This window comes from Triturus cristatus, chromosome 5_1 (assembly GCF_964204655.1).
Source record: "Triturus cristatus chromosome 5_1, aTriCri1.1, whole genome shotgun sequence".
In the NCBI taxonomy this organism is placed as follows: Eukaryota; Metazoa; Chordata; class Amphibia; order Caudata; family Salamandridae; genus Triturus; species Triturus cristatus.
Genome location: NC_140587.1, coordinates 706,874,725 through 706,901,668, shown reverse-complemented (window position 1 = coordinate 706,901,668; position 26,944 = coordinate 706,874,725). Strand labels below are relative to the sequence as shown.

The following is a 26,944-nucleotide window of genomic DNA, read 5'->3' as shown; positions in this document are numbered from 1 at the left end:
TTCTGCAGCACACATAGAAAGAGGAAAACACCTCTATTGATTGTTTTTGTGCAGGAAGGAGGTGCCCCTTCCTGCCCAAAAACAATCCTGCCTAAAAACACATACACCCTTGCGCCATGGTGCAAGGGTGCCTGCGTTGACGCTAGGCTGCCTAAACGGCAGCAGCGCAGAAGGCATGGACAGGAATGAGCCCTATTGGAAGAATACGGCGAATGCACCGTATTCCTGCCCTTTCGCTGTGATGCAGGGCAGCGCAGCACAGCACTTCCTGCGCTGCCCTGCGCCACAATACCTGTGAATATGCCCCTTGGTGCGGACATTTAAGACTTAATAAATAAATGGTGAAAATCGGTGACTACAAAGCCAGTATTAATAGAAAGGGGAGGTAACCGGATTTCTAACGTTTCATATATTATGCCTCTGCTTATTTGTCTTAATTAGCACATGTCATTAGCATGCGACTAAAAAAGATATTGGGCAACATTGATGAAATACTCATAAAAACATAATTTAGCACTTCCAAAGAGTGGAACGATGGCAAATCCTTCTGCGTGCTTATTTTTCAATTAATGTGTTTCCCCTTTCGTCTGTCTACTTGATGCTGATTTAGTGCAGCATTAATAATAATAGCGCTGCGGGAGACGCCGGTGACAAATGCCGAGCCTTCCTGTTTACCTCTCTGTGAGGCGTCGGGAAGCATAGATCACCGGCGGTGCACTTTAAAGCAGCACTCCAAGTTCTGGACAACTTGCTTGTTTTTCTTTAATCATGCTAATGGTGTCTGCGCCGAAGACTTATGCAACGCAACAGGAAATATGAAGAAAAATGTGCCGCCCTAATGCTTGCGCAGCACTATGTGACTGCTGAAAGTGCAGTCACGGTTTATTAGGATATTCAGCAGAAAAACTGCGGAAAAGGAGCCAGCGGGACTGCAGGGGCACAAATGGAAAGAGGCCCGAAACTCTCACGGAAATCACTGTCCTCTGCTGTTTAGGCCCATCGCCATTAGGGACGGGCTTAGGGTAATGACTGCGTCAACATAAGTCTACGCAGGAATGGGAATGCTAAAAGTTGCAAACGATGAGCACAATATAGCGCTTTATGGAGGGTTTGTATTTCTATAGCGCTTACTACCCCTGATGAGGCGTTGAGGCCCTTTTCAGCGAGTAGTAAGCTACTCCGGAACCCAAAGGATTAGTGGTGGATTACTATAGGGAAATATAAATTGTTTGAGCAGTGGACATGTGAGTCTGTTAGATGGTTTGAATAGGATAAAGGAGGGACAGAGGAGGGTAGAGTCTAGATAGTGTTATTTGGGAGATCGTATTAGTATGACGAGGTTTGGGATGAGTCAAAGGAGGGAAGAGTCTAGAAAAGGTTATGAGGGAAATCGTAGTAAAATGAGGCTTGGGATGAGTCAAAGGAGGGATAGTGGAGGGAAGAGTCTAGAAAGGGTATTTGGCAAATCAAAGTAGAAAAATGAGGTTTGCGATGAGTCGAAGGAGGGATGCAGGACGGAAGGACGGAAGAATCGAGGAAGTGTTATTATAGAGATTGTTTTATTAAAATGAGGTTTGGGATGGGTGAAGGAGTGATGGGGGGGACAGTGTAGAACGGGTTATATGAGAGATCATAGTAATAGACTGAGGTTTTGGGTAAGTCAAGGAGGGGTAGAGAAGGGAAGAGTGAAGAAAGGATCTTATGGAGATCACAGTAGTAGAATAAGGTTTGGGGTGATTCAGAGAATGGAGGTAGAGAATATATTGAGAGAGGCATAGCACATAAAGTAGTGCATTGGAGGGAGTTGAAGGCTTTTTTTCATTCTACAGTAGGAGTAAAGTAATACATATATAGATAGATACATAACTACATAGAAAGGGTATACATGTATAAGGACAATAATAAAGAGCTCTAAAATTGTATTGCATACAGTTCCGTATATGCAAGTATGGATAGTTCAGGCTTGAAAGGTGTTGCTGTACGTAAAAGCAAATTTATTTGTGTATTTTTATCTAAAATAAATATATATATTTATTTTATTTTTATGTAGTTCTCAATAGTGAAGTAATTTGTAGATACAATTGTTCTGATCATATATACAGATTATAATAAATGGAAAAAAAAATACCCATATGCATCTAATCAAATAACCTATAAGAATACTATACAGTGACCTATGTACATGTTAAGCATAAAATAATGTATAAATGTATATTTATTTATATATATTTTTAACCATAAGTAATAAATACATTTGCTAAGCAGACCTAAAGAATATCTATATATTTTTAAACAATAGGTAGTACATAATTTTGTACAAAAAAATGCACATATCTAAATACATACATATAATCAAATTATACATATTTACACGCACAAACATACGCTATATATTTGTGTTTGAGTGTGGTGGTCATGTAGGAAAGAGCTAAATCTTGAGTAGTCTTCTGAAGATAAGATAGTGGTACATCTTTTCTGTTGTAGCAGGCAAACTATGGAAATAATTACCCCAAACATAAGAGCCATGGATAAGTCTGTGCTCAAAATGCTCCAATCTGGAAAGAAAAGTCTCCACTCCTCTCTAAATGTCATCTCAAAACAACTAGTGCCTCGCCACTGAGCAGCAGAACAATATTCTGTGATTTTGTTAATGACAGTTGTTCAGAGGAGGTGAGTTGAAATCGTGTCGGCTGACCCCAATAAAGATTATGACAGGACCATATGAATACAGTAATGGGTCTGAGGGATCAGTCAGGTTAGCAGGGATCTAACATGGCCACGGTGGTCACTGTCTCAAGTAATGGCAAAATAAATTGACACAATGACCAAAATAGCACTGAATGAATGAACAGGATTGGGTATTGCTGTAATGCAAAATGAATCACTTCAGGTGCTACCTGGCTTGACAGTAGGTGACGGTTCCAAGGATATTTTCAAAAAGGTCAGTTAGTTTTAAGTTTTCCTTCAGAAAGTGAGGTGGCTTTCCATGCGGGTGATGAAAGAATGCTTTTTCTATAGTCAATGTACATGGGCTGCAAGTGTCTGTATCCTTTTGAGCAGGAGTGAGTAGAAGGGATTGTTAGTAGGTTTGGGTTGCATGTGCACAGATGCATTTAAAAGTGTAGTATTGTATACTGTTCCAGAGATGTTTTCAGTGTGTCACATGGAAGGATTTGTGGTGAGACAGAGGGCTGAAGTGACACTGGAGAATATGGGAAGCTTGTGAGTTGACTTAATGGTGGAGGAGATGGTGGAGGAGATGGTTCCTGAAACTTTTACTTATTAGCAGTCTGTCTGCCTGTCTGTCTGCAGATAGGAGATTTGGTATGTTAGCAGATGGACGAACAGAGAGTTGTCACTGTCTCCTTTCTAATCCATTCCTACAAACATACGCAATGTAATTGTATCAAACCGCCATATAAATCACTGTACTCTGGTACTGCAAATGTTGGAAGATGTTGGTGTCCCTTTAGTAGATTCCCTGCATTCTCTAAATTTGAGGGCCTTGAACAGGCAGTTTAATTTCTAATTCTGTTTGAAATTACACTTTTCTTTCAGCTGAGAGAACAGTGGTAATTGATTATTCATTTCTCTCTCTTTATTTCCTGATTGCACTTATTGGAAATCTGTCCCAATGAGGAAAATGATCATCTTCCAGAGCGGATCTCTTTTTCTATGGATATTTCAAGGGCCACACATTAGACACTCATTGGTTCTGTAGATAGTTTTGAGCTGAAGAGGGTAAGGAGGAACGGATTAACTACCAGGGCCCTCTGTGAATGGATGGAGAGGGGTGATAAAACGTTCTAAACAACTTCTGCTCTCGCATATTAGTTTGGTATGGCTATTATTGAGGCATGGGTTAAAGTTACCATACCATATCATACGATTTCATGGGAACCTCTTTGATGGGAGGGACACCTATTAAGAAGGTGCCCAGGGAGGAGCCTAGCGCGTAACCAAGATGGCCGCGTAGGTGCGAGGCTCCCGAGGACCTCCGCGACCTCCTACATTTATCCTGTCTTCATCCTGATTCGGTTGAGGGGACTGTGTTGGTGAACCTGAGCCGAGGTGGTACCCGTTTTCCGTATTTCAATCGGACCCCGTGTGCCGTGATGGGCATCGATTGAAGTTTGCGGCCTGCTCCTCTCCTGACCCCGGACCTGAGTTGGGGGGTGATCCGGTGGAGAAGTGAATAACAACGGCGGGACGAGCCTAGCGAGACGCGTTCCCCACACTTTCACTTTCGCTTTTGAGCCCTCTTGCCATTGTCGCGAGTAGGATCACGGCGCTTCTGTGTGTGGTGGTTGCCTCGCTGGGGGACCCTGCCTGCCCTGCGGGGACCTGCTCCGCCTTTCTGAGGCGACCTCTGGGGTCCTCGGCCTCGATTGTTCGCTCTCCGCGGCAGGACTCGTGGGTGTACGGGATACAGGACGATGGCGACGAAGCAGGATGGAGAGAGGCCGAAGGCCAAATCGACCCGGCGTGGCGCTGCAACTCAAGCCAACATTATGGATCGCTACACCCTACCGAGGGGTTCTCCCGGCGGGTCGCATAAGTCTCCTGAGTGCCCCGCGGATGCCCCGGATTTGCCGACGGATCTGACTTTGCAGGACGTCATGGGCGCCATAGCGGAGATGAAGACCTCGGTGGGTCAACAATTTGACACCCTGGCGCACAAACTCGACGCGGTTCTCATCGATGTTAACCTTGTTAGGGCAGATCTTTCCAAGACATATGACAGGGTGGATTCTTTGGCCCACACCGCGTCGGGCCTCACGACTGAGGTGGTGGCCCTCCCGACGGAGGTACGTCGGCTCCGGCAGGCCAGTGCGCTCACGGATCGGCGACTGGAGGATTCCGAGAGTGGGGGTCCGGAGGAACAACGTTCGCATTATCGGGGTGCCAGAGGGACTGGAGGATTCGGCTGCGGATCTCTTTGTGGATGATCTGATTTCTAATCGTCTGCAGCCTCGAGGTTTGAGTAAATTCTTTGCGGTGGAGAGGGCCCATAGAGTTCCTGGTGGCAAGCCGAAGGTCGGAGCTCCCCCGCGGCCTCTTATTGCCCGTATCTTCAACTTTCGGGACAGGGATGCGATTTTACAAGCTTCTAGAGTGCAGGGGCCGCTTAAGCTGGAGAACGTGGAGGTGAACTTCTATCCTGACTTTACGCAAGCGGTCCAGAAGCAGAGGCTGGGTTTCATGGGCGTCAAGCGGCGGCTCCGAGATATGAACTTGAAATACGCCATGCTTTTCCCGGCCAGGCTGCGTGTGGAGTCCGAGGGTCGCTCTCATTTCTTTGACCGTCCGGAGACGGCCGGGGACTGGTTGGACACTTTGCCTAGGGGACATGATCGAGAGGGTGTGGGTGCCGCGGGAGGAGAGTGCCCACTGGATCGGGCCAGCGGTATTGACACTGGGGCTAATTCCTGATGATGCCACTTTTTGGCTGTGCTCAGGGTTTCTTGACTGTCGTGCTTTGCTCCCCCTCCCTTGGAGGTGGTGGTGTGTCTCGAGGGGGTTCTCTTCCCTCCTCTAGGGGGTCTTTGTAGTTTAGTTCATGCAGGGGCGACAGGCACACTGCAAGTTGGGGGGGCTGTTTGGGCTCATGCAGGGGTGCAGGGAGGGGGGAGTTTTGTTTGGAATGTTGGGTTGGGGTTGGGTATTGTTTGTTTGTACCACAAGGCAGACATATTGTTGTGTTCTATTCAAGGTGCTCTCTGGGAGGGGACTGATTGGTTTTGGCTGTGATGGGGGGTAGGGGACTGAGACTTCTTTCCTGGAATGTTAACGGACTGGGGGACAGGATAAAACGGGGGGTGGTCCTGCAGTTTTTAAAACGGATTTCACCTGATATTGTGTTCTTGCAAGAAACACACCTTATTGGTAATTCCTTCTGTGCTATGAATAGGCGGGGCTATCGCCTTGTGGCTCATTCGGGCTTCACCTCTGGTTCGAGGGGTGTGGGCATTATGGTTAAAACCTCGCTCCCGTTGGAGGTTGACGAGGTGCTCCATGATGACAGGGGGCGATATACGGCTCTGGTGGGTAGATGGGAGGGTAAAGTGGTTGTTTTGGTTTCTGTTTATGTCCCGCCGGGGTTGCAGACGACTACTTTTGCTGATTTGGGGCGCCTTCTTCTTGGGCTGCCGGAGGGGATCCTAGTGGTTGGAGGGGATTTTAATGCTGTGGTCTCCGGAACTGAGGATCGTCACCCACCCAGGGATCTCCCCCGGGCCCAAACTTGGTTGTCTGGCCTCTTAGATACCCTGGGTCTGGTGGATTGTTGACGGCTAAAACATCCTGCGCAGGTACAATACACCTTTCATTCCGGGGCTCATGGTAGTCTCTCGAGACTTGATTATGCTCTGATGCCAGCGGCACAGGCGGGGCGGGTCGGGGAGGTGCGGCATCTTGCTCGGGGTATTTCAGACCACTCCCCGCTCTTGTTACACTTTGATATTGTCCCGGGGATGGAGGGGAGGGTGGTCCCGATCAACCCCTGGTACCTGCGTAATCCCGCAATTCGCGCAGATTTGATTAAATCCCTTGAGCAATATTTTGGAGATAATGTGGGATCAGTGTCGTCTGCTGTTTCTCTGTGGGAGGCGTTCAAAACGGTACTCCGGGGGGAAGCCCTGTCCCTCATTTCCCATTCCAAGAGGTGTGAGCGGGAGGAGGTGACCCGTATCGAGTCTGAGATAACTGAGTTGGAGGGTGACCTGGATTGTGGTGTCACGGACGACAAACTGCATGCTCTTAGGATCAAACAAGCGGACTACAAGGCCCTAGTCACCGAAGCGGCCAGGGGCCTGAGCAGGGAGCAGCAGGGGCGACTGTATGATATGGGTGATAAGGCTGGAAAACTGATTGCGTGGCTGGATAAAAAGGAGAGAGCGGGTCGAGTTGTTCCGCTGGTTGAGAGAGTGGAGGGTGTGTATGTTACTGATCCGGGTGAAATTGTTGATTGCTTCGCTGAGTATTTCCGCGGGGTGTATTCCCCGGTATCTTCTCGCTCGGAAGAGGATTCCCGCGACTTGCTTAAAGATATTGCTTTGCCTTCCCTTTCGGAGGAGGATAAATCGTTGATGGACGCGACTCCGACATCTGAGGAGATCGCCCTGGCCATACGTTCAGTCGCCTCTGGCAAGGCCATGAGTCCTAATGGCCTTCCCATTGAATTGTACAAATTGCGGCCGGATACATTGGCGCCGCACCTTCGTGATATGTTCCTCGCGGCCCGGGCGACGGGTTCCCTCCCGCTGGACCAGCGTCTAGCCACTATTGTGGTTATTCACAAGGAGGGGAGGCCGCGTGATCGGGTCACTTCTTACAGGCCCATTTCGCTTTTGAATGCGGAACCGAAAATTCTGGCCAAGGTGCTGGCTAATCGGCTGGTCAGTGTGGTGTGCGATCTGATCCATCAGGACCAGTCCGGTTTTATCCCTCATCGCAACACCGCGCTTAACCTGCGGCGTTTGCATGGGGTGCTCTCGAGGGTTCCGTTCATACGTGAGCCAGCCATTTTGGCGTCCCTGGACGCCACTATGGCATTCGACACGCTTGAGTGGCCATATATCTGGGCGACGCTGGAGAAGTTTGGGTTTGGCCCGGGATTCATTGGCTGGGTGAAATTGTTGTATTCCGGACCGCTAGCCCAGGTGGTGGTGAATGGTAGAGTATCGGCTCCTTTCGAATTGGGTAGAGGCACGCGACAGGGTTGCCCGCTGTCGCCTCTCCTCTTTGCGCTCGCCTTGGAGCCCCTGGCGGAGTGGCTGCGGTGGCACCCTTCGATTCGTGGTCTCCGATGTACTCCTGAGTATGAGGATCGAGTCTCTCTCTACGCGGACGATATTCTTTTGTATCTTGCTTCCCCGCGTGAATCGTTGATTGTGTTAGTGGATGTGCTGTGTTCCTTTGGCCGGAACTCGGGCCTAGTCATCAACTGGGCTAAGTCCTGTGTATATGTCCTCTCAGGGGAGGCTCCTATCCTCCCGCGGGGTTGTCCTATCCAGGTTGCTCAACAGGGATTTAAGTATCTGGGTATTTTTATCACCCTGGACTCCGCGGCCCGATACACACAGAATCTACTCCCCCCCCCTCCAACGTTTGAAGGCGGATGTGGCGCGTTGGAGGCGCTTGCCGCTCTCGCCGCTCGGCCGGGCGGCGCTGTTTAAGATGATGTCGTTGCCACGGTTTTTATATGCCTTACAAAACACGATGGATGTCGTTCCGGCTAGTTACTTTCGGGAGGTGGAGGGTCTGCAACGCCAACTGTTTTGGGATGGGAGGCCGCGGATCGCCCTCGTGAAGCTGACGCTCCCGTGGTACGATGGGGGGGTCGCCCTCCCCGACATCAAACGTTATTACTGGGCCTCCCAGATGGCTGCGATAAACCACGGGCTTTATGGGCCCGCCCTTAATCCGGCTTTTGAAATGGACAAATTGTTGTTGCCGGGTGGCGACTACAATCGTGCGCTCTACTCTAGATCGCTCGACGCACGTTTGACGGGTCCGACACGGGTCGCGGTACGGGTGTGGAGTGCGGCAAATTCGGCGATGGGGTGGAAGGATCGGTTGACCCGGGCGACGCCATTGTATGCTGCTGAGCGACTGGGTTGTTTGTGGACGACGAAGGGCTTCGAGAAGTGGGACACGATTGGCATCAGCAGGGTGGGCTATCTTTGGACGAAGGGGGGATTTAAAACATTTGATGTGCTGAAAGCGGAATACCAGTTGCATGACAGGGAGTACTTCCGGTATGTACAGGTTCGCCACGCGTTGTCTTCCGTGTTCCCGGAGGTCGCGTCCATCCCGGAGTGCTCCCCCTTGGAAGATAGAGTGCTTGACGGGCATGTACCGGATGGCACTATCTCTTTGATCTATAAAAAGCTCATTAACGATCGCTCGGGACTGCTGGCCGCCCTCCGTGAGGCATGGGTCGCTGATGGATTGGAGCTGGACGACGAGGATTGGGTATCTGCGGTGGCCTCCCCGAAAGAGGTGGGAATGTCCGGAGGTGACTCGATTCTGGCGTGGTGTGCATGCGGTGTTGCAAGCGGTCACGCATGTTGCGCTGTTCCCCGAGGCTAGGAGGTGTCTGTTGAATGTGTGGGAGCCGACTGATTACACGGTGACGCAAACGTGGTGGGTGACATTGGGATATATGGTGGCCAAGCGTGACATAGCACAATTGTGGGGCTCCCAGAGGTCACCCACGATTTCGGTATGGAAGGAAAATATGGATTGGTGTATGTTCCGAGAAAAGGTTGTGTATGTGGCGAGAGGTAAGCCTGGGAAATGGGTAAAGGTGTGGGGCCCCTGGAACTCCTATCGCGGCGGGATCTGTACCCCGCCACTGACGCCCGACTTGGCGGCGGCCCTGTCTCCCTAGTCTGCACATTCTCTTGACTCTGTGTTATCGTGACCACTTTGTCTCTGCCCCTGCCCTTCCCCCCCTCCTATTCTTGTAGGTTGGTAGAGCCCTCCCGAGGGGAGCACATACTGTTGCCTAGACTTTTGCCGCCTTGTGGGTTTGTTTTTCGTTTCTCATTTAAAATGAAACCGCCATTTGGGATGTTTGGTCAAAGTGGCCGCAAATGATATTTTTGATCTGTGGGACTTTTTATTGCTTGCTGCTTGTGTTTTTATGAATGTGTTTCATGATCTCACTGTCTACTAGCGGCCGGCCTGAAGGTTGTAGGCCCATACTTGTATATCTCTTGAACTTTGTAATAAAGGTTTCCCAAAAAAAAAAAAAAAAAAAAAAAAGAAGGTGCCCAGCAGTTCTCAGACTTGGTTTAATGGAGTACTGAAGGAGGAACATACCCTGCTTTGGAAAGAATTTAGAGTCTTGGAAGGTAAACAAAGACCATTTGGATTTTCAGTGTGAATAAAGTTCCTGAAAAGGGCATTTCAAAGTCTAATAAGGAAGGCCAAAATGGCATATAGTGATTCACAGCGATTCATAGTGGATGACAATTATTGAACATTGATGCTTAATAGACAACAGCCATTTTTTGACCTGCATTAACTTCCTGGATAATATGAAAGAAGAGGACTTATTAAACAGAGCCATTCTATTGGCTCTTTTACACAACTCAATGATCTGTAGCCCCATTAACTCAGGAAGATTTCATATCAAACAAAGAGTGTGAAACCATTAGGCTTTATTCAGGCACAATTGTTTCTTTTGTGATCAACCTACCAAAAGACACGTGGGCTATTCACAAAGGTAACATATTCTTGTGAATAATTTACATGTGTAGCTTACTCTTATACTTTTCACTAACTTTACTACTTCTGGCTATTCAAAATTCCGAGTGTAAAGTTACTCAATGTGTAGACTTACACATATCCATTGCCTCAAAAAGAGAGAAGAGTCAAATTACAAGTGTAAATTACTACTGCTAAAAAGAAACAGTAGTAAGTCTAGTATCACATGGGGCTAAGCACAGGTACTGCAACACCCTCCCATAGAAAATAATGGAGGTAAGGGCTTAAAATAAAAGTCTATAAGAAATAATGCTAAATAAATTATTAAACAATTTATAAAATATAAAGAAATATACATTAATGCATAAACAAACTTTTTTACTTATTCCTATACTTTACCATAGGGAAACTACACAATCGGGGCAAAGTATACGGAAAATTAAAGAAGTTTATTAAACTTTATAATAGTTTGGTACTACATTTAAAATAAAGGGGAAAAATAATATATACAATATTTTACAATAATATTTAACATATTTGTTTAATTAATTTATTGTAAAGTTTAAAAAAACATTCTAAATGTTCCCTATACCTTACCATATGGAGATCTCCACTCGTCTGTGAAGTTTTCCATTGGTAAAATATAGGGAAAAGTAAAAACGATTTTTCAGCTACAATAAAATTATTAATAATATGTTTATGTTAAATAATAATGTAAATTAATTTCATATATTTATGTTAAATGTAGAACAATATTACAAAACGACACAGCACTATTAACTTGATTTTGAATTAAAACGTTAATTGATTTAAATATATTAAATTAAATAAAACATTTTTATACATATAAATTAAAAGAAAAAGTTCCACCAAAAGTTTTTAAAAAAATGGATTGTATTATAACTGATGTATAGAATCAATAAAAATTAATTTAACTATATTTTAATGACAATTTGTGTTACATTCATTTACAAATTCCAAAAAGTCTTTTATAATGAAATAATAAGTACTTTATTTTATATGTTTTTCAGATTTAGTCATATCTATTTAAATGTTCAAATATTTTAAATAATTTAATTTATTATTATTTTCTATGGACTTTTATTTTAAGCCCTTACCGCCATTATTTTCTATCGGAGTGTGTTGCAGTATCAGTGGTGGCCATGTGTGGTGCTGGACTTATCGCTGACCTATATTAATTTGCTACTTTTTTGGGTCCCTTGTTGACTGTAATATCTTTAGAAGTGTCGTTTGTGAATAGCAATGGTCTTACTCTGGTGGCTGGGTCCATGTCCCTCCCAAACCCCTCCCGAGCTCCCACCAACCCCTTCTTACTCCTCAGTAAAACCATCCTATTGAGTAGTAAGCATTCCCTTTTTTAAGCCACTCCCCTGTTTCCTCCCACGTTTACTTAAATGTAGTAAACTTACACGTGTGAGCATCTCACCATGTAAAAGATAGTAAAGGTGGAGGTGAAGATTTAAACTTTTAGATTTGTGAGTAGCATTTTGTAGTACTTTAGCAGTACACTGGTAGTACTACTAAATGTACTACAAAATGCAGTTTTTGAAGTGGCCCATGGGTGTCACAGTGCACAGGTGATGGTTTACTGGGGCGCTTGGCCCCAAATACACTCCCCATATCCTTGTTCAAACAAAGAGGATATTCGTATATTGGATGATACTGGCTTTCCACTCTTCTTCAAAAGCTCTTCGTTCTAAAATGTCCTGTTCTCTTGAAAGGGTTTGATTTTGCATCCACTCTTCCAAAGAGGTAACCACTCACATTTGGCCAATTGCCGCTTAATCACTCTTTTGGACGTGGATGCCAAAAGTATATGCTAGATTGTTATTACTATAATTATATGTTTGGGCTCATGAAAACCATCTAATCCCTATTTTTTAGATTGGCTGTCATTTAACATGTACCACAATTGATAATGTGTTTTTATTATCTACTTTGATGTATTGGTCTGTTCACTTGGACTAAACTGTTTGCAAGTTTTGTGAATTGTAGCGCTGGCTTTGATGAGTGAACAGGAATCTATTATAGAAAACATTGTTTCACTGTGGTATCTCGTCTATGTTATCACTGTATAGTTGCTGTAATAATGGGTAAGAAAAAAGAATACCTATGTGAGAATAAAGTTTGGTACTTGTTTTTTTAACACATTTTTATTACAGTACAGTACAGTACATCGTTGGGTTAAGTATTCCGCACGGTCATGACATAGTGGTGCAAGTCATACTATGGTGAAACATTATCATACAACCTTTGTCACAGCTTGTCACTTGTTTACCTGGAAGCATACCCATTATCATTCCTGCTTTCATTTTGTTACGTTATGAAGAGAAAACATCCCTCGTTATCCATAACTAATTTTCAAGGAGCTCTGACAGGAGACATCCTGAAACATGGTATTCTGCCCAGTAAGCACTGTATCAACATATAGCTTATCATAAGAATTTTAGACAAAACAACTAAATCTTACTAACTTCCCCTCCCACTCCCTCAAAGTTTGGTACTTGTTTATTAGTGTCTGAGACATCTTACAGGTCACTGCAAGCCTGGTCACGGAAGAAAAATAAATTGCAGAATTACACCCACTTTAAGTGACCTCCACTGGCTACCACTTAGTGCCAGCCTTTACTTCAAAATAACCTGAATCACTGACAAGGCAATTCACTTCGGAGTGCCCTCCTATTTAGGAAGCAAACTCCAAACCATGGGAGGACAGAGAAATACCAGAGACAAAAACCAACTCAGTTTTCTCCTCTCAGGATCCAGTAACTTGGAACAGGGAGAATGATGTATCTATGGGTTTCTCCCATTAAATGTCTGCGGGCAAAGGAACTCGCACATCAGAGTCAGCATCCCTGAGAAACTCAAATGCAATTCAAACTTCAAAGCCTTTAAAAAGGCCCTAAAACTCACCTATTGAGACTACACCTGAAACCTGATAATTAATGGACCCATGCTTTGATACTGTTACAGCTGTAACTTGTTCTTGTCTCCTAAGAGCTTTGAGTTTTTTCTCCTATACAGATACAGAGTGATCCTCTCTGTGATGCTATATAGTTCTCTGTTGCTCATGCACTGAGGTTCATGTGCAGCCTACCTGAAGGATCCTTCTGGCAGGCAGAAACCAAACACAAGCTTTCCTGCTGGGAAAGTTTATTTCAAGATCACGGTCAGCGGCAGGCCTTTGTGATTAACTTGTTGTAATTGCCATTACATTAAATACAATGGTCTGCCCATGACAGTTCTGGGCAGCACAATACTTCTACATTCCTTTCATTCCTCAGTGCCCACAATGAGGATTTTGTGCTTTGCAGGAAATTTCACATGAGTTCCTCCTTTTGACCAGTCCACGGTAGGCAAATGCAGAAACAGCAGAACTGTCTGCAGTTTTCCATCCATTTACTGCAGATTGAAAAAGGGAATCTCGACCATTCCTACAGGCAACCATGAGAACAAAGAGGTCTTCACTGACTTTACCCCTCGTCTGCATTAATGATAGATTGTACAGCCTGATAGCTGTGCAAATTCTACAAAACTTGAGAGCGAAATTATTGCCTTTATTTTCCTACAGGCAGGAATTTGTTCCTGAGAGATTTGGTCCCATACTTCATCTCATCCAAAACTTAATCTTAGCAATGTCCATTACCCAGCCATGGTCAGACTTGATTTGCCAGGTATAACAGGCACTGCATGTTGAAGCTGTGTTCCTTTGATTCTTTTATAGAGTTAGGAGTGCCAAGAATGGTTCCTTAAAAGTGTAATTTGGGAGACTTTTGGGGAACAAAAGGATATTCCATCTACTCCTTCGGCTAAGCTTTTGTTTAAGGTCCTTCAGGATTTGGGCAAAGAGGAAACTTGGAGAGCAAATGTAACTGTAGGATCTTTGAAATAATTGATCAATAGGTAGACTAAAGTCACCGCATACATTTTGGATTTAAAAGCCATTTCTGCATTGCTATATTCTACCCATGGTGTGAACATTAATGTAGTTAAGCCAAATCAAGCCTAACCATGGAAACATCTCCAACAGTGTATACAATATAAGATTGTTTATTTTTGATTCATCCAAATTCCTGTTTCAGAATGTAAGCATAAATGCATTTTTATTTTAAAAAGTAGGCTTTCGCAAACTATTCCAACATAAGAACAAATCGATTTTGCAAATATTGAGTACTTGTGAAGAACTTTTATCAGACAGAAAATATTTATTATGTCATATCTTTTGCAGCATAAGCTAGCCACTTGTAAAGAAGCTGTGAATTGTTTTTTCACTAATGACAACCCCCATATATAATGTAAATAGTTAGATTCCTGTATGTGGCAATTAAAGAGAATTGTGGGTGCTACATTATAGAATGATTTATAGTTACACCTTTGTATTATTTTATTTAAATGCTTGTCTCAGTCATTTTAACTGGTAACACTTTTTCGTTGATTGTTCTTTGTATTTAGACTGTGTTTCTGTAATTGTTTTTTTTGTACTTATTGTATCTGTTTTTTGGGATTTGTGTGTTTTATTCTATTGCTATGATTTATTTAACTAACATAATAAGGATCTCTATCTATCCATCCATCTATCCATCCATCTATATATCTATCTATCCCCAAATGTTAGTGAAAGAAGGATCTGCTTTTCATGCACGTTTGACAATCTCAAATAAAACTGGGCCTTGTTACCCCATCAGTGTCATGCAGTTTATTTGGAAAACTATATTTTCCCTTAGCAATATTCTACAGCCAAACCAATACATTTTATCCACAGCAGCTTTCTTTAATAATAAAGCACCTCTTATACTAACTGTATTGTATCTAACTCTCAGAATCAAAAACATCTACCCTTACAGACACACAGCTCCGGACCCTGGATAGCCAGTAATCCCTCACAATCCATCTACATACTAACTCAGTCAACTGTCAAAATGTATTCTTAACTCTTCAGAAACTCTGACTGCAGCCCTCCCCACACCAGTCCCACACAGTTTTTGATCCATTGCTAGCCCTTTCATGTACAAACAAGAATTGGCAACAGTAATCAGTCTGGCATTGGCTGCCAGCCTTTTGGCTTTGTCAATGCATGTTTTGTTTTGCAGTTGTTTTCAAAAAATATTGTTGTGGGAGCTGCTAGGCCCACTCCAATATTAAAGACAAACTTTGGAAAAAAGTAAAAATATTTTTGTTCATAAGAAGCACACATTGCCATAGTAGTACCCGGCACTTAAGGGAACTACTTTATGTGTGGATGTGCTCTTGGTGAATGGGAAGAATGCTGTCACTCACAGTGATGTTAGCCAATGGCTGAAATTGGCTGATTTATGTTTCTTTGCTGTGTGTTGTAGAGGGCAGAAAAAATGTTGAATGATACAACAGCAGATCAATGAATGAAGAGGGATGGCTGATAATCCCTAAATATGTATGCAGTAGATATATAGTTGTACTAACCTCAAAAGGTATTGAGTAATTCCAGACATTAAAAAATCATGATCTTGTGTTTACCTGTTTCCCACTTCACTCAGCCCCTTCACTATAGTAAACCAAACTGAGCTCTGCATCCCGCCTCGCCTATTAATTCTTATTAATTCTGTAACTTTCAGAATGGGAACCCCCACCTTGATCCACACTAAAGAAATCTTAAAATGAAATAGTGTTTTTAATACTGGCTTACAAAATGTTTAAATTGCTCTCCATAATCATGTGGGAGCAAGTAATTTGCCTAAGCATGTAAAATTGGATTCACATTTTAGATCTTCTGACCCAAATCTGACAGCCTAATGGCTAGTCACAGCCTCTTCTCTTACCTTAAAATTGTTAATGATGCATCTAGTATGAACTACCGACAGGAAGGGTTAAATAAACACACTGTACATATCATAATAAAACACTCTAGGGGCCAGATGTACGATCCACCAAATTACGAGTCGCAAATGGCGTCTCATTTGCGTGTTGCAATTTGCGAGTCGCAAATTGGGATGCACAACAGTGTCTGAAATACTGTTTGCGATTCCCAATGGGGTTGCATATTGCATGCCTAATGCATATTAATGAGGCTGTCGCAATTTGCGACCCCATTGGGAATGGCTGGCACTCCCACGGATGGTGGCCTGCTGGGGTCAGCAGACCACAATGTCTGGGACTGCTTTTAAATAAAGCAGTTTTTTTTTCATTCAGCCCGTTTTCCTTACAGGAAAACGGGATGCATTTGAAAAATAAAAATGAAACTTTTCAGTTTCATTTTTTAAGGGCAGGCAGACCACTGCCTGACCTTAAAAAATATTTTTAGAGCCACTCACAAAGGGGAAGGGGTCCCCTAGGGACCCCTTCCCGTTTGCGAGTGGTTTACCTGTGAAGGGTGGTAAATTGTGACTGTTTTGCAACCGCAATTGCAGTCACAACAGTCATACATAGCTTCAGGAGTCGCTATTAGGAAGGGACGCCCTTGGAACACCCCCGAGTCGCTAATCCTATTTTGCGAGTCACAAATTGATTTGTGACTAGCAAAATAGAATTAGTACATGGGCCACGCGTTTTTTTGCGGTAGCAACCAGGTCTAAAACAGGTCTAAAACCCACAAAAAACGTCAGTACATCTGGCCCTAAGTGACTTATAAACATTATGGTGCCGATTGCCAGAACTAATCTGAGATGAAATCCTAAACTTACTACTTTTTGTATTCACAGAAGGCATTTAGTAGTAGTAAAGTTAGGACTCCTACCTTTACTTGAACAAGCCATGATAAAGCCATTTCTTTTTGAGTTTCAATCTAGAATTCTTTTACTTGCAACAACAACATTTTATGTGGAATTCGGTGTCCAACAAGCTTGTTACTCCCATTCAGGAAAAACATGCTAAGGGTAGCTTGCTAGATGTTAATGAACTAGTACATAACATTTTAATAAAACATATTAAAATTGCGTGTGGAATTGTAGTTTTAGTTGCTTTAGTTTAGCGAGAGAGGTATTGTAGGTGAATTGGACAGAAGTACAGTTATCAAGAGGTAGAGGTTTAGAGAGAGGTTTGAGGAAAATGAAGAGATGCAAGATAGAGAAAGAAAAATTAGAAGAGGTAGAGAAATATTGGTTCAATAAAGATGGGTATTGGGAAGAGATAAAGGTAGAGAGAGATTGGTGAGGGTTAGAAAGAGAAATGTGGTGAACAGCAAAAAGAGGAAGTTAAGAGACATAAATGAAATAGAGAAAGAGGTGCGGTTTGGACAGAGGTAAGGAGTTGTGAGAGGAAGAGATGTGAGATAGAGAGATATATAAACAAGGAAGCGGAGAGAGATAGTTGAGGGGGAAGGGTCAAATGAAATGAGAAGGAGGTCCTCAAAGAGACATGCGTTTATGTGAGAGAGAAAGAGAGAGGAGTTGACAGAGGTGGCTGCTACTAGTGCTTAGAGGTGAGGCGGGGGCGGAAGAAATAAAATAAAAAACAAACGCACAACAAAAAATTATTAAAAGCACACTTACCTTGCGCTCCGATGGCCGCCGACTTCCTTCTCTCCGCCGATCCTAGACTCACACTGCGCAGTCTCCTAGATGCAAAATCCCAGAGCTTCTCTCAAGCTGGGAATACTATTCCCAGCATAGAGAGAAGCACCAGGATTGGTCTGAGCCGGTTTGGAGAAACTTAAGCACACATGCGCACATAAAAGTGCTCACCACTTCTCCCCTTGCCATGCCTCTCCAACAGGATTGTCTGGCCCCGCCCCACCCTACTGAAGACTTTTATTTCATTTTATTTTTCCTCTTTTAGCAAGGGGGCGGTGCTCCTCCGCCATTATGGAGGAGCCGACTCTGGGAGTTGATGAGAGAGAAAGAAGGTTAGAGGTAGTGAAACAGAGGTAGCCGAGTTCAGATGGAAAAAGAGCAGTGAGGTACAGAGAGAGGGATGAGGGAGACAGGGATGAGTTAGAGAGAGAGGTTCAGTAGAGGGGATCAAGAGTGATAAATATAGATGCATGCACAGAGAGTTAAAGAAAAAAGGGCAAGGTCATGAGAGAGGAAGAGGTAGACGAAGTCAACTGAGCTAATATATGTATATTGTTAAGGATATTAGGTAGAGAGAGCTGAGATACAGTGACAGTGGCTGAAGATACACAGAGAGGGATATTAAGAATTATGATAAGGTGGAAGAGGTTAGGAGAAGTTAGGAGAAAGAAATAACAGATCCTTTGCCAATTAACAACTTGAGAGTGTGAGGGTGGAGTGTGGGCAGGCCAGGCATGCACACTAAGGGACAGGTTTATTATTAGTGCAGTACCTAAAGTTGCTGGGTTGCATTGTGCAAGGCGGGGAAAGCACTGCAGAGCGATATTCTATATACAGTGGCCTGTTGCTGTTCACTACCCCGGCACTGGTGCCCAAACAGGCTGCCTCAGGCTACGCACAACCTTTGCAGAATAGTGCTGTTTAGAGTATCATTTCTATTCGAAGCATACTCTTCCAGTACAAGCTTAATGCCTAGTCAATTCTTAGGTATCTCAAACATTATGTGTGTGCTGTACATTATAGCACACATTAAATGTATGGGATGTTTGAGGGAATTAAAAGATTTATTCATGTTAGTGACTGCTTCAAGGCTGTGTAATTTTTTTTACACCATGCCCAGCCAGGCAATCTTACTAGATTAGGATTCTCTGTCTCAAAAAGTATGGGTGCTTGATTAATCTGCCCAAGTTACACCCTCTTGATATAAAGTGGTGCAAAGAAGTGCAAACGCTACTTGTGCAAATAAAAGGGCTTCTTTCTAGGGCCAAACAATTTTTGTGCTCGAAAGTAAATACCCTTGCAAGAGTTTGTGCTGCTATGCACTACTCTGTGTGACTTTGCACTAAGACTAAACCAATAGAAAATCTATCCCTTAGTTTCTGTTAAGCATGATTGGCTGTCATAATAGAAAAATAAACTGTTTTGGTTTTTTTTATAAGCAATGTAATTATGGTGGGAATTTCGACATTCCCATTTGGTTTACCCGGGGGATGGGGGCCTTGGAAAATGAGGGTCCTGGGCAATTGCCCACTTTGCCCATGTTTTAAAACGTTTCTGGATTCATGTCACAGTACTGGAAAAACCAATCAACATCCCCTTGACAACATCTATTGCTATATAGCATTCTGGGTCCTTCACAGACAGTGCAAGTGCTGCAGATGTGTGGGACTCCCACAACATTCTCTGTGAGGTAAGCTTCATTATGCAGGAAGGATGTTATGGACCTTAATGCAAGCAAGGGTATTCAGTTCCCCTCGATCATGGTTGGAGAGAAAAAGCGTGCTATTTTCCCATTACAGTAGGTGCCTCACACCTAACATATGTCATCATTTGTGTATTTTGTTTGATGAATGCTTGTATCTGTATTTTTTGTGTATTGTTTTGTGGATTAAATCGTCGAAAATGCTTAGGCCGTGGTCCCCGGCTTCCATTGATGACTCAGTGGGGTGACCCTAGCAGGGGCATAACCCAGGCCCCCGCAGCCCCCGTGGGGCGGGGGGGCGAGCTGCAGGGGGCCCCCTCAGCACAATACTCAGGAATGAGTGCGGGGGTGGCCCCTCTGTGTACCTTGTGGAGGGGTCCTCTGAACTTTCGTTTCGCCACTGGTCCTCAGATTCCAATAATGATTGGCTGAGGGTCCCCGGGTTCCAGTAATGATTAAGTGGAGGTCCATGAAAGTCAAAAGGTTAAGAACCACTGACTTAAGGGATTTTGCTTGTGGGATAATTTTTCAATACATAAAACCCAGTTTAGCTAGATTTACATTACGGGCGTGTTTGTACACTCTGGTGCGTTCTAGATTGCAACCAGATTGTATATGCTCACACCAGACCCCCAAGGCAGTGGCCAGCCACACACCCAGCTGACGCACACACAGCACGGTGAAAAGGGAGGCCCCTTCGTAGCAAAGGGGGCTCTTGGAGTAGCTCGTCATCTAACAGCAGTATCGAGACACATGAAAGTGACGAAGCACGTGACTGCTGAACTCACTTGGTGACACATGCTCCTTGGCTAAAAAGCTTGTGATTTATGTGACGCTCTTCTTTTCATACATGACACAGTCCTCCTGACAGGCTGCAGACACAAAGGGCGGACACTGCTCACTGAACATTTGCATTGGAACAAAACGACCTTGAGACAAATGACGCACTGTTCAATGCCAGCATGTTTGGCGTGAGAACCCTTGATAAAGGCTGGTGTTTGATATGTAACTCTTCCTGGGAACGGCGTGATTTATTCCCCAAGCAGGCCGTCGAGTTTTTACGGGAAAAAAAGGATTTACTATTGTGGAAGATGAAAAATGACTGCCCTCTGACCCCCAGGACCTGCAGTTAGATGGATGTAATGAATGAAATCAGATCAGGAGTCGCAGAGCGGTGGGCCGGGTTTGCGGAACTGAAGGGACCCTCAGTAGGTTCCTTCTAGCTAATGTTTACAAACACAAAACATTTTACAATTGTGATATGAGCAATCTACCACCCGGAGAGTAGAAGGCACACTAGCCTTTTAATATGATGCCCGAACCCCCCTAGATAAATGTTGTTCACTACACAAACCTTCTGTATTTAAAGACTTAATAAAACACATTTTGAAAGTCAACCAGCATCTTCATTAATTACAAATGTATGGCATACACATGCACGGCTGCAAACACTGAGGCCCTGACAAGATACACAGATGGGCCTATTGAGAAAGGCCACGCAGTCCTCTTGTGGAACTCTTTTATGCATGCTTACGAGGCTTTGTGAATTGGCCCCAAAACATCTAAAATGTGAACAAAATGGCAAGATTCATAGAATATTTATATGCAAATTGTACAAATCGAAAGGACGTGGTTCTCTTTGCACTTTTACTAATAGAGAGTAGGACATTTGGGGCCGATTTACAAAGGCACAGAAGAGTAAGTATAAAAAGTACCCCTCTAGTAGTGCTAATAAATGCTCAACAATATTTAAGTTAGTAGTTGTGTACTCAATGCTCTTAAATAAATGCATTCAAAGTTTTACATCGGAAAACATATCCCCACCTCCGTTTTGAAAGCATGTCTGGCGCATGCGCAAACACGCGGGAGCCTTCCGCCACGCATTTGCAGTTTATTAAAGAGGTTAAAAATGTATAAAACTCTGATGGGATGTGGTTTCGATGCTTCATCACACTACCCATCATTCGCTTTTCAATCTCGATCCGAGTGATCGTGCCTCCTTCCCGCCATGGCCTACCTGCACGGCTAATATTTTCTGCACATTCTCGTGAGAGGCGGCCTGGCACGTCGCCAGCCCGGCTTGGCTGTAGAGGCCTCGCAGTTTGAAGTACTCCAGCAGGGCCCGGTGCATCCGGTGTTGGAGCGCGGAGAGCTAAAAAGGGGCGAGAAGAGAGAAAAAAACGGCACCAGTCAGAGTAGGAGACGAAATTAATGGCAGTGTTCACGAAGAATGATGGAGGGAAATATAGAAAGCAGTCAATAGCCCTCTCTGCACTGTGCGGGTCTGACAGGAATTTCACAGTCTCCTGGCTTCCAGGCGCACTCATGCGCACTCATCAGAAACCAGTCACATCTGGCTGCCAGGATGGGGGGTTAATTTTCTCTAAATGCCTCAGCAGTTTTGTGCTAGCTGAGGCAAACTCTGTGACTGCAAAGCTGATGAGTAAAATATTTCTACTTCACCCAGTTTAACTCAGAAGCGATCGCCTCAGGACAGATTGAACCTTTTCTTTTGCAAAAATAATCTTCAGACGCCTTTTGAATGGCACATCAGGTCAGGCCAAAGTTTACTACAGAAGTGTAAGACTTTGATGGACACAGTTGCTTGTTTTCCTCTTGTAAGTCTTATCGCAGACTGGCAATGTGTGCTCGGGAGCATGACAAAACTAAAGTGAATTAACTCAGCCATCAGCTGCAGAGAGAGAACAATGCCGGGAAGAAATGTCCGGATAGATCGAGCCTGTTAGTTGATCCAGCTACAGCCACATAAGTGAATCAAATCCTTTGTCAGCAATGCAAATGTTCCAAGAGCACCACGTTTCCAGACTCCATTCACAAACCGAGCCACAACCATGCACACTTCCATTCTTATCTTTAGATTGCGAATTCAGGATTATTTCCATTAAAAACTGCACGATTATTATCCAAAAAGGAGCCTTGGAGTCATTTAATTGTACTGCAGTAATGTTTCTCGCCATGTTCTAAAACGCAGTATATATCTGAGAATGGTAAGGTGTTATTTTTGTCTTTCAATTTATGTTTACACTTAAGATTCAAATCTCACAAGTTCATATTGGTAGCAGATCAGGACTTTTGAGACCAGACAGCCTACATATTCATAAGACTGATTTTAACATTGTAAACTATAAATCGCATTTAAATCCATGGTTGCAAAGAAACATTCTTCAAACAGTGTTGGATGCCCTGTCGGCCCTTCTCTGGGCTCCTCCATGTCAGACATTGTGAAACATTATTGTATAATTTGTGCAGAGGATCAAACACACAGAAGGTGATGGGAGGAATGCTTGCAATAAGTCTAACCACTGGCAATCACTCGGGTGGCATCCCAAAATTATTTTGCTCACTGTGACACCTCTGATTAGACCTAGGCCTGTGCAAGTCAGTCTTGACCCGGCTCCAACAGGAACAGTTTAGCCCGAACTGCCAAGCCCGGTCCTCTCTGAACTGGAATGCAAGCAAACCAAGACCAGTTTTGACCTGAGTAGGCCTCTTCAGTCAGGTGTAGCTTGGTTCCAGTGCCACAGTTTACAAGGAACCCACGTTTAGACATGCCCTTGGCCATTTAGGGTGTTACATCAGACACACAAGAGGAAATGAGACGATTGCTTTCAGTAACTCCAACTACAGGCAATCGCTTGGGTTAGCATTCCAACCGATCATTCTTTTGCCTACCATGCCACCTTGGATTAGACCCAGCCATATACAAATCAGTCTATGTCCTGCTTCAATAGGAACAGACCAGCACAAACCGCCAAGCCAGGTCCTCTCTGAACTGGAAAACAAGCAACCTAAGACTGTTTCAGCCTGATTGTGCCTCTACAGTCGGGTGTAGCTCAGTTCGAGTGTCACAGTGAGCAAGGGACCCATAGAGCTTTTGCCCACCATGCCACCTCACTCTGGACCCAGCCATATGCAAATCCATCTTGACCCTGCTCCAACAGAAACATTCCAGCTGAGCAACCAGGCCCATTTTAGGAGTCAGTAAAGTTTTCAGTGCTAAAATGGGTTTGGGAATTGAATATTTTCAGTGCTTGATTTGTAAAAAATATAAGTGCCAGGGCCCTCATCAGAAAGCCACCACAGTTTGCACCACACATTGCCACTGTACTTACACAACTACTAACCATCACACTGCCACAAGTGTGACAAACCAGACTGTTCGAGGACGCCAAAGCTTTGAGAATGACTTAGGTGGCAGGTAATAGTCATTTTTAATATATATTGGAATAACAAACAACTGTTTTTCTGCTCATCTGTATATTACACAATCAGCACCACAATGTGGCAGCTGTCATAAGTGCAGGTCACGGCAACTTAAGTGCTTTTCAAATTATGCATTGGATGTTGTATCACAGTTTGGAAGGGGTGTGCTCTGGGTGCCCCTTCCAAACTGTGATTCCTAACCATTGGTATCAATGGTTTGCAAATGGGCTCAAACCACTGAAAAATTTCACCTCACAGGGTGGGGTGGTATTTTATTCACAAAAGGGAAAGCTTTACCTTTAGACCCCTTCCACTTTGCAAACTCGATAACAACTTTCAGGGGGAGCAGGCAGTGTTCTATGGGACCACAGCTAACTCTCACTGAAAATTTAAAAAAAAGTTTAAAAATAAAGTGGCTCAGTTTCCTTTAAGGAAACTGTGCTGCCTAAAAATTTTTTTTTTTTTAAAAATTATGATTTCGCTAATCCAACTAAGGGCCTTATTAAGATGTTGGGCGGATGCCATTTCGGGAAAGGGACCGCTAGACCTCAGGTCAGCGGTTTCGACATTCCCAATTGGACACAATTGCCCATAGAGTGGTCAGAAACATCAATTTTTCAATGGAAGCTTGCGCGGTGGGGTGGGGGGTGGAGGCCTGCAGCACTAGCTTCCATTGAAAAATTGATGTTTTCAAACCGCAATGTTCCTGCCACACGGTGCAGGGATATTTAGGGGGCCCATAGGTGCCCCCTAGGCCCAAATATGGAGGGCGAGGAAGGAATGGGGCCCTGCTAGGGGCCCCCAGTGTTGCTTTCTAACAGCCTTTCCATGTCAGAAATGTCAACTCGGAATGGATGTCGGAAACCGGCATCATAATGCCGACGTTTGAGCCGCTGTCATTAAGGAATTATGTACTGTTTCTGATGCACAGACAGGCTCCTTATGCCAGTTGGAGAGCATCGGACAGTCCCTCCGACTGCTGCCTCCGACCGCATGCATTGCAATGCGTTAGCAGCAGCAGATGGCAGTTGGATCGCAACCGATAAGCCGTCGGTCGCGGTCGGCCGCCATCATAATCAGGCCCTAAGTCACAATTTGCATCCAAGGTGAATAATATTAATTAGGCAGTTCGGACTGCAGCTCACTTAGATCCTGTATGTTATGAACTGACCTACCAGTATATGGGTGGGTTAACAAAATAACATTTAGGTTTCAAATAGGAACCACATTTTGTGACCTAAACAATAGTACATGTGGCCCTTTGACTTCAGACAGCTTTTTAATATCTTACAAGCAATTTTAAGATCTCCTCCGTTCCTGCTACTAGCTTTTGCTCCTCTCTTCTATTCCCTTCCTTCCTTGTCTGGTGTACTCAAAAATATAATTGAGGAAATACATTTTTTTTTTAAAGGAATGAAAATAAGACAACTTAAAGATGATCGCACCGAAACTGATTTGTGCAGTAAATGTTGACATAAGGAATCAAGAGAGATAATTTTGCTGACACATAACCCAATTGGTAAGGCTGGACCAGTCTCAACATCAGATTGTTCAAAAAGTTGATTATGTGTGGGGCAAAAATATGCTTTCTGTGTTCACTAATGAAAAAGTGCAATAAAGAACCCACATTTAGGACATTTGCTTAGTTCCGTTTCATGCAACCAATTTCACTTGCAAGTGCTCGGGAAGATTTCAACTTCAATTAGGAATTTTATAAGTAATCCGGGACAGCATGACAAGTTGCTGTGTGTGTTTTATTAACATCCACTCTTAGTTTGGGGCACAGGTCTTAATGTTCCTAATAAGTGAAATTGTATAAACATCATCTTCAACATCTTTATGTTTATGTGGGAGGCATTCCATAACGCATCCTTAACTCACTAACCATAACTGTGCTCTTAGGTGTGCACACAAACTGATATTCTGAGAAGTAATTCATGTTTTTCCGAGAAACCTTGTTGTGTTTCAAAAGTGAGGGCACTCTTTCCTGTCTGCAAAGCTTCCAGCCTTGCTAACCCTTCAAGTACTCTTCTTGAAGTAACTTTTGAGTGAACAGGAGAGGCATACAAATACCATCTAATATAAAATACCACAAAGTAACATTTGTTATAGAATATGAAATGGGAGTTGATAGGGATGGTGTCATTTGTGGTATGCTGTTTCTTTTTGAGTCTTGTAACATCAGATTACACTGAAGGTGTATGCTGTGGTCGATAGACTGACTTAGCGAGTTCGATGCTCACCACTGAAATGTCTTGATCTACAGATCACAAGTTTTGCTCCCGTCCCGACAACTCAGCCTGCCATTCTTCTGAGACCAGTTAGATCAATATGATTCTAATGAGCAATAATGACACTAGCTATTTACATCACATAGAAACAACAGAAGTGCTGTATGAAGTAATTTTATATGTTAATTCTGAACATTCACATGATCAATTATTTGGTTTTGTAATTACTTGCTCTGCCTTACTTCCCTAAAACACAGCATTCACCTTAATAAGTATTGGAGTCCCACTTGTCCACTTGTACTGCAATGGCAAGAGGGACTGTTCCTCTTTAAAGTAGTAAGAGACACCAATTCTAGTCCTCCTTCTATTCTATGTGTATTGCAATCCAAAGGACTAGGCAGCATAACACAAGGTGTACAGAAACTCGAGCACACCAAAGCCATTGAAAAGACCTCTGAATGTGGAAGTTTCTGACTCATCAGAGTGCCCATGTGTACTTGCCTGAAGATGATTAGCTGTCTTGCGAAGCGATGGCCATGCTTATGCCAGTAAAATCTCACTTACTTTTATCAATGTGCCCTTTGATCTTGTGAACTCTTCTGCAGTAAAGTCGCGTTTTACCTGACTACCTTGTATACTTACTTAACAATTTACTGTTCATCGCAACAGATTTGCCTGACCCCAAGATGTCTGTTCCAATGTGATAAACAAATAGCAAATAGAAGGCCACATTAGGGTCCCGTTCACACTTTTGCCATGACAGTAACTTTAAAGAAATGTGTACTGCATAAAAAAACAAAAACTCTGAGTACAATGACTGTATGAGATAAAGAATTGATTTAGACAAAATGTGTGATGATTCAGTATGATTTTCAGTTGAAAATAGTCCCTCATGCATTGTAATTTAAAGAATTCACTAGAGGAGAAAGGATACAGCAAAAGAACCAACAACATTAGGTTATAGAGCAATAATTCTTCAAGCTGAGCCACGATTGACTTACAAAGTCTCCAACCGATGGCTGAAAGAGGTCGGTCTAAAAAAGAAAATGGTTACGAGGGCGGGCCCA

At 43.7% G+C, this 26,944-nt stretch overlaps 1 protein-coding gene across 1 annotated transcript in view; it reads right to left on the bottom strand.

The window, feature by feature from the left end:
- CCDC178 (coiled-coil domain containing 178) overlaps positions 1-26,944 on the bottom strand; it is a 1,033,935-nt gene that overhangs the window by 101,448 nt on the left and 905,543 nt on the right. Inside the window, exon 20 of the mRNA XM_085605687.1 lies at positions 21,440-21,574. Within this exon, the coding sequence (XP_085461813.1) occupies positions 21,440-21,574 (135 nt within the window). The remainder of the gene's footprint in view (positions 1-21,439; positions 21,575-26,944) is intronic.